The 9,352-nt window shown below is 32.5% G+C and overlaps 1 protein-coding gene across 2 annotated transcripts in view; it reads left to right on the top strand.

Moving 5' to 3' along the window:
• Positions 1-8,882, top strand: part of TXNDC16 (thioredoxin domain containing 16) — a 124,172-nt gene extending 115,290 nt beyond the window's left edge. For both annotated transcript variants that reach the window (XM_055088431.1, XM_028495865.2), the window contains exons 18-20: positions 818-978; positions 3,610-3,800; positions 8,173-8,882. In XM_055088431.1, the coding sequence (XP_054944406.1) occupies positions 818-978; positions 3,610-3,800; positions 8,173-8,441 (621 nt within the window). In that variant the 3' untranslated portion in view covers positions 8,442-8,882. The remainder of the gene's footprint in view (positions 1-817; positions 979-3,609; positions 3,801-8,172) is intronic.
• Positions 8,883-9,352: the final 470 nt, after the last annotated feature.

Below are 9,352 nucleotides of genomic sequence, written 5' to 3'. Positions count from 1 at the left end.
AGACTCTTTTCCCATATAGGCCATTACAGAGTATTGAGTAGAGTTCCCTGTGCTATACAGTAGGTCCTTATTAGTTATCTATTTTATATATAGTGTCACTGCTATTTTTAATCCTGAATATGTTAACTTTGTTTGTTACTCTTTTCAATTCTTGTTAATAACAGCCTAGACAAGTTGTCTTCTACAAATATATAAAAAAACGTTGTTCTCTTTTAATTAATAAAAAGAATAAAAGGTTAAGATTTCTTATTTCTTACTAATTTTTTTCATTGTTATTTTAAACCCCAAAGAAATAAGAGACTTTTAAAATTTGTTTTAGCATATTATTGGATTACGTTAATTATGCTAAAAACTCATAATTTTGAAACAAAGTAAGATTTTATTAATTTTTAAGTAATCATAGATGTTAAAAGATTATACCTTTAAAGCTCAGCTTATGTTTTTTTTCAAAAATTTTATAAAGATATAACAAGAATTTTATTTGTCATGTGTATGTTGGCTAGTCTGATCCAGATTTTAGCATAAGAAATTATTAGAAGTGCTACATCCTTGTAAAACAGGGAGCTCCCTTAATTTATTTTCAAATTCTATTAGTAATTTTATTTTGAAAATAACTCATTCTTAAGACAAAATGGGTTTAAATTTAAAAAAATCTCTTGAGATTCAGTTATTAATCAGTATAGCAAAATCTCCACTTAAATGAAAATGTTTGAAATACATTTTACAAACTAAAATTGCAAGAGTGATTTGAACATTATTTTCTACTTTATACACTATAATTCCCCATTTTTCTTGGTTTGTTTTTTGTTTTAAACAGCCAGAAATCACTGTGGAAAATCTTCCCACTTATTTAAGACTTCAGAAACCATTACTCATTTTATTCAGTGATGGTAGCATAAATCCTCAGCATAAAAAAGCAATATTGACGCTGGTGAAAGAGAAACACTTGGATTCACTTACCCCTTGCTGGTTAAATCTGTAAGTATATATTTTTTTATTTTTTAATACGTAAAAGGTAAAGAAAGTATAATTATTATTAAATTTTCATTAGGGAATGAAACTCTACCTGTGGAGTTATATATTATGGAACCAATGTGTATGTTATTATGGTATTTTAGTAACTAAACTCCCTCAGATTGTCTAAGGTGACATTGTTTTAGATTGAATTCTGTTTTACAGTAAATTCTTTTTTTTTCTTTTTTTTTGCTGTGTGATTTTTTTTTCCAGCTTTATTGAGGTATAAATGACAAATAAAATTGTAAAATATTTAAAATATACATTGTGATAATTTGATATATGTATACATTGTGAAAAGATTCTTCCATCTAGTTAATTAACACATCCATCACCTCACATATTTGTTTTATATATATAAACTTTTGGGGGGCGGTGAGAACATTTAAGTTCTACTCTCTTAGCAAATTTCAATGATACAGCACAGTATTATCAACTATAGTCATCATGTTATACATTAAATCTTCAGACCTTATTCATCTTGCAACTGAAAGGTCTGTATTCTTTTACCAATCTCTCCTTATTTCCCCCACCCTGCAGTCCCTGACAACTTGTCTACTCTGTTTTTATGAATTTGACTTTTTTTTAAAGATTCCACATATAAGTTATACTACTATGTAGTATTTGTCTTTCTCTGTCTAGCTTATTTCGCTTAGTATAATGCCCTCAAATTCCATCCATGTTGTGGCAAATAGCAGAATTTCCTTCTTTCTGATGGCTGAATAATATTCCATTCTCTAAGTCTGTTTCTGTTCTATAAATAAGTTAATTTGTATCATTTTTTTAGATTCCGCATGTAAGTGATATCATATGATATGATATTTGTCTTTCTCTGACTTCTTCCCTTACTTTGATAATCTCCAGGTCCACACAAGTTGCTGCAAATGGCATTATTTCATTTTTTAATGGCTGAGTAATATTCCATTGTATATATGTGCCACATCTTCTTTATCCACTCCTCTGTTGACAGACATTTAGGTTGCTTCAATGTCTTGGCTATTGTAAACTGTGCTGCAGTGAACATTGGGAGTGCATGTGTCTTTTTGAACCATGTTTTTCTCCAGATATAATATGCTCAGGAGTGGGATTCCTGGATCAGATAGTAGCTCTATTTTTAGTTTCTTAAGGAACCTCCATACCGTTCTCCATACTGGCTGTACCAATTTACATTCCCACCAACAGTGCACAAGGGTTCCAGTTTTTCCACATCCTCCCTAGTGCTTGTTATTTGTGGTCTTTTGTTGATAGCCATTCTGACAGGTGTAAGGTGACATCTCATTGTGGTTTTGATTTGCATTTCCCTGATGATTAGTGATGTTAAGCATCTTTTTATGTACCTTTTGGTCATTTGGATGTTTTCTTTGCAAAAATGTTTATTCAGTTATGTCCATTATTTAATTGAATTGTTGTTTTGTGATTGAGTTGTGTGAGTTCTTTAGTTATTTTGGATATTAATCCCCTATCAGATATATGATTTGCAAATATTTTCTCCCCTTCTGAAGGTTGCCTTTTCATTTTGTTGGTTTCCTTTGCTGTGCAGAAGTTTTTTAGTTTGATATAGTCCCACTTGTTTATTTTTGCTTTTGTTGCCTTTGTTTTTTGTGTCATACAATAAATTTTAAAAGATAATAATTTTTCTGATTTCAAAAGTTATGGATGTTCATTGAGGGAAATTTGGCAAATACAGAAAAATAAACATTGTGTTATTTTGGCCTTTTCTTTAATTCCTTTTTCTGTATTTCTGTATTTTTAAAATGCAGCCTAAAACTTTACAGAAAATTATCAGTGCATTTACCAAGAATATTTCCTGGTATATTTTCTAGATGTGTGGCTTGTGTTATTACATTTAATGTCTCTGAACACAGTTCACATATTTAGATACACTATCCATTGTTCAAAGTCATCAGATGAAAGACATTTCATTTTTAACTCATTGGAAAAATTACAAAAATGGGGCAGTGTACACTTTTGTTGTTAAGAGTTCACTAACAGTACAGCCTACTACTTGAAACAAAATTTTCCCAGGTAATTATCCTTGTAGCTATCTCAGAGTGAAATAGTCCTTTCCATAATGTGGAATGTGCTGTATTAGGAAAAATGGGTGTCTTAAACTTGTGGTTTTCTTGTATGAATACTTTTAAAAATCTTTTTAATTTGAAATTAATCCTGAGGAAAGAGACAGTTTTATTTGGAAAAGGGGTATTTATTATGAGTATCTTGTTATTTTATAGTTTTGTAGCCATTTAATTTTTGAGCTGACATGTGATCAGATACTTGACTAAACTTTGGAAGGACCGTATTGATTGTATTGAGACAAAATTGACAAGCCTTTGGACTATGTTTTTCATTAAAACTCATTGGTTGCCTTTTTTCTCCTAAGAGAAATACAGCAAGTACCCTATGTTAAAAGAAACTTTATGACTCTGATTACTAATAACATAGTTACAGACTTGATTTTTAGGACATATTTTCATAAAATAAACTTCCTGGCATGATACTATATTTAAAGGTTAATATGTTTTACAAACTGTTTTTCTTGTTATTTTGTTATAGAAAGAAATATTAATTAACATGTTCAGTTGCTCCCTTTTATAGGAAGAATACTCCCGTGGGGAGAGGAATCTTGCAGGCATATTTTGATACCCTACCACCCCTTCCTCTTCTTGCCGTGGTAAATCTGCATTCAGGCGGCCAAGTATTTGCATTTCCTTCAGACCAGGCTGTCACTGAACAGAACCTTTTATTGTGGCTGAAAAAATTAGAAGCAGGACTAGAAAGTCATATCAGTAAGTTTCCTGTTTTAATGTGCACAATTCTATATTTTGCTTCATGGATTTTTTTAAACTTGAATTATCGCTCATGGATGCTAGAATGAGTTGAATTGTAATGTTCGTAAGTATTCTAAATATTAATACACTGATAGCATTGTCCATGGGACAGTCTCCTATATGGTAGGTATTATTACCCACAGAAAATAAGTGTCGTATGAAATTTAATAATAATAGCTAACATTTATTGAATGCTCAGTAGGTGTCTGGCTCAAAGCTACGTGATTCACATGCATTATCTCATTTATTCTCACAAGAGTCATAGGAACTATCATTACCTGTAGAAGAGTTAAGTAACTAGTTCAAAGTCATATAATTAATCAGTAAATGAGGAAGCTTGGATTTCAACATGGCTCTGTTGTACTCCAGAGCCAGAATTTTGAACCACAAGAAAATAGATCTTGACTCAGAATTTATAATGCTGGCTTATGACATGCCATAGTCCCTATTTTTCTAAAACCTATGTGGATTTATACCTGTGGTATAGATGTGTATGTTAGTTTATATACAATTGTGACAACAGGCCTGTTGATATAATTTAAATTAGTTAACATGTAATAATCTAGATCATTAGTCTGTTGAGGAAATAGTGTGAAATTTGATGTAATGAAAAGTTTCCTAAGGTACTTCTGAGGACTTTGTTATTGGAAACCAAATGAACTATATTATAATAACATTTTGACACTGTTCATGACCGAGTTCTGAAATAAGGGTATGTGAATATATATGTATACACACTGTGAATATATATGTATATACACACACAGTTCTGGTATATAAACTCCAATTCAGTGTTACACTGTCTCTCAGCCAGCATGCATTGTGTGAATCTGTCATTATGTATATTTAATCAGATTCTTGAATTTGTTTTAAGTGCCAATCATTGCAGCACACCTGTTCTTCCCAGGAGGTCTATCTACTTCATTTCTGTTAAGTTAGGCAGTTTTAACTAAATTATTGTGTTTAAATAGTCTATAAAAGGTATTTGTATATTGAAATGTAATTCACATACCACAAAATGCACCCTTTTAAAGTATACAATTTGATGTTTTTTTGGTATATTCACGAGGCTGTGCAACCATTACCACTACTGAATTTTAAAACATTTTCATCACCGCAAAAAGAAACCCTATACCCATTAGCACTCGCTCCCCATTCTCGCCTCCCTTCATTCCCTGACAACCACTCATGTACCTTCTGTCTTTATGGATTTGCCTAATCTGGAAATTTCTTATAAATGGAATCATACAACATGAGGCCTTTTGGGTCTGGCTTCTTTCCCTTAGCATAGGCTTTCAAGGACCATCCATGTTATAGCATGAATCAGTAGTTCATTCCTTTCTATGGATGAATAATATTCTATTGGATGGATATACCCCATTTTGTTTCTCCATTCAGCAGTTGATGGACATTTGCATTGTCTCCACTTTTTGCTATTATGAATAATGCTGCTATGAACATTCATGTACATGTTTTTCTATCACGTACACAGATAGCATATGGCAGTTTCCCCACTCTCTCGAATACAGCATCTTTGTAACAGGTTTTAAATAGGGAAATTTACATCCTCCAACTCTGTTCTTCATGTGCAGGATTATTTTGGCTTTTCTGGGTCCTTTTAGATGTATATATTTTTAAGTCTTAATTTTCTGAGATAATTTATTAGTTTTAACATTTTCCTAGGATATGTAAAAAAGTAATTAAATTGACTATTTTGTCTTCCATAATCTGAAAGAAGCCTTTCTATGGTTGTTATCACTCAGCGCTGGCTTCTTCATTCTAGCCACACAACATAGGGGTCCTTCTGGCTGTAGCTCTTGAGCTCTTCAGATAGTCTGCCTTCTCTTCTCTATCTGCATTGCTATTTTATAGAAGCAGTTGAGTGTTGTCATTTTGCAGTTGCTGTGACACAGAGGCCTCGGGGACTCTAAGTCAGATAGGATTATATGTAAATCGGGCCAGAGTACCTCTCCAACTGAATTGCTTTAAAAAAGGTCGTGTGATGTTCAAAGACACAGAAACCTGAGCTTCTGACCCAGCCTCCTTGATTACTAACTGTGGTTTTAGGCAAGTTTTTTCTTTGTTTCCTCCTTTACAACTATAAAAGGAGATTAATAGTTCCTACTCTGACTACGTCACAGTTATTTTAAAAATCAAAATTAAGTATGCAGAGGCATACATTTTAAAGTGTAAAACCTAAAGTGTTATTATTCTTCATGTAAAGATCCTTTCCTACAAGGAGCATCCTTGGGGGCTTTGATTCCTCAACTCAAACCATTACTAGAGGAAAGAATCAGAATTATTCTTCTGAGTTTCCTGAGAGACTGGTATTTCTTCCATTGCAATTATGTTAATACCTCTGGTTTCCATTACTTCTTTGTATCACTGCTCCTGATCTTAAGTTATTCCTGCAGCCTCTGGGAATAGGGAAGAAGCAAAGGTCCAAGCAGGACTTTTCTGTATTGGGGCTTGTCTTCTGTGCTGCCAGGACCTGCTCTCACCACACCTTGGGAGACAGATCTGAGACAGGGATGTTGCAGCTACTCTTAGAATAGCCTGAATCTGTAACATGGTGCCACCAGTCCCTGCCACACCTTGCTTGCTGCACATCTTAATTTCTGTGAAATTGTCACCACTGGCTATTCTTACTTAGATTTACACTTAATTTTGGTCAAGTTCTCTGACCTTTCTAGGCCTTGGTTTTCTCACCTATAAAATTGGGATAATAATTGTACTTTCCTCATAGGGTTGTAAGGATTAAATACATAATGCCTGATATATAGTAAAGCCTCAGTCAATGTAGGCCATTATTATTATTATTATCATTACTAATTTGATAATAATGTCTTTATTGCCCATATGTGATGAGAGTACAGTTTTATTTGTAACTGAAAACATTAAGGTCTTTATAGAGTTCCTTCAGGAAATAATTAGCAGAATTAGGATGTCCAGTTTCAGGCATTTTGTCATCATCTCAGACCACTAGGCTGCAGTGTTTACCTTAAAAAATAAATACTGCTAAGTCTTTGCTGTGCTTTAAATTGGACTTTTCTTAAATATACTTTATCTGCATATTGCAAAGTATAGTTATTCTTACTTCGTACCTAGTCATTATATTCAAGAAACTATTTTATCCGTTTGTCACTTTTGAGTCTGCTAACATGGCAACACTGTAATTTGAAACATCAATTACAAGGGTAGCCTAAATTTAATACCCTGCTGATGTACCATGGATTTCATATAATTGAGTCTGAGTGAAGAAATCTTATATCAGGAAGTATAGATATACATATATATATTGATGAAGATTTTCGTTTGTGCTTTAATCTACTCTAGGAAATTAAAGTTTCCCAGAATATCCTAAGCTTTTATTTGATTTATGAGAGATGCTAAAGTTTTTATTTTTGAGCATTACTTTCTTTTCATGTACCAGTGTATAGATTCTTTCACTGGAATTTATTTTTTAAATGTTTACTTTGCACATTTCCTTATATATAGTTTATTTCTCAAATAGTATTTCAAATAGGCAACTAAACTCTGAAATTGTGTGAAATCTGTTTACTAAATGGAGAAAAGCTAGTTTATCTCATATATATATGTTGTCAGCATAAATTCATTTTCTTTTTTTAATGACCAATGTTTTAAAATAATGTTAATATTCACTGCCATGATTCCAATCACTGTCTGTTTATAGTACAGTTGGTTCCATAGCAATTTTTAAAGATTTCTTGCTTATAATTATTTTTATAAAATCTATTTTTTTTCATCAAGTATGTGCAAAGGATGTTAATCAAGTTTTCCAAAACAGAAAATGCTTTAAAATGTAAGGAAATACTTGTCTAAATAATAATTCTCTATGTATGTTCCAAAATTTTTTTCTAGAATGTTTGTTTCATAGTTATAGTTCTTTGGGGTAAAGACAGGGATAGGGAGGGAAGCAAGAGTCTTCTTCATTTTAACATGTCCCTGGCTGTGTGTAATCTCATTACACATACTGCTATTTTTTAAAACCTCAACAAGGGTTAACAGGCAGTGAGATTATGGACCTTTTGTGTTTTGCCTATTAATACTTATCTTTATTTAAAATAGAATAGCATTTAAAATAGAATAGCTTGTAAATGTAATATATGAAAAACGTCTAATAATGACAAATGTATCAAGATTCTTAGACAATGATGATAATAAATTATAGCTTTGCTCAGATAAGGAAAACTGATAAGGGCTTCACTCCTACAAATATATTTTGCAAAATAAAACATTTTCTAGTATATTCATGTGATGAGATTTTATATCTGTTCATCTTTAATGCTTGATTCTGTCTTTCTTCTAGAAATTTTACCTGCTCAGGAATGGAAACCTCCTCTGCCTGCTTATGATTTTCTAAGTATGATGGATGCTGCAACATCTCAGCATCCTACTAGGAAAGTTCCTGAGTGTATAAAAGAAACTAATATGCAGGAAAATGATAAAGAACAGCCTGAAGATAAATCAGCAATCAGAAATGAACCTACTGGAACACTGAGAACAAAGCATTGGAATAGAAGTAATTGGTTTGAAGAAGCCAAAAAACAATTCAGGCATGATAATAAAGAATTATGATGCTCAAAAGTGAGCTAATTTCATAGGGCTGTGGAAAGCTTTCGGAGGTCTTTTTGGCTTATTTGATAGACTTAAGAATTTATTTCACTAAACAGTAATACTATCTCACCACTATTATTCAACATAGTTTTGGAATTTTTAGCCACAGCAATCAGAGAAGAAAAAGAAATAAAAGGAATCCAAATCGGAAAAGAAGTAAAGCTGTCACTGTTTGCAGATGACATGATACTATACATAGAGAATCCTAAAAATCCTACCAGAAAACTTCTAGAGCTAATCAACGAATTTGGTAAAGTAGCAGGATACAAAATTAATGCACAGAAATCTCTGGCATTCCTATACACTAATGGTGAAAAATCTGAAAGTGAAATTAAGAAAACACTCCCATTTACCACTGCAACAAAAAGAATAAAATACCTAGGAATAAACCTACCTAAGGAGACAAAAATACTACCCAAAGCAATCTACAGATTCAATGCAACCCCTATCAAATTACCAATGGCATTTTTTTTACAGAACTGGAACAAACAATCTTAAAATTTGTATGGAGACACAAAAGACTCCGAATAGCCAAAGCAGTCTTGAGGGAAAAAAACGGAGCTGGAGTAATCAGACTCCCTGACTTCAGACTATACTAAAAAGCTACAGTATTCAACGTAATATGGAACTGGCACAAAAACAGAAATATAGATCAATGGAACACGATAGAAAGCCCAAAGATAAACCCACGCACCTATGGTCAACTAATCTATGACAAAGGAGGCAAGGATATACAATGCAGAAAAGACAGCCTCTTCAATAAGTGGTTCTGGGAAAACTGGACAGCTACATGTAAAAGAATGAAATTAGAACACTTCCTAACACCATACACAAAAATAAACTCAAAATGGATTAGAGACGTAAATGTAAGA

The sequence above is a fragment of the Physeter macrocephalus genome, chromosome 11 (genome assembly GCF_002837175.3).
Source record: "Physeter macrocephalus isolate SW-GA chromosome 11, ASM283717v5, whole genome shotgun sequence".
Classification (NCBI taxonomy): Eukaryota; Metazoa; Chordata; class Mammalia; order Artiodactyla; family Physeteridae; genus Physeter; species Physeter macrocephalus.
This window is presented reverse-complemented; position numbering and strand designations above follow the sequence as displayed.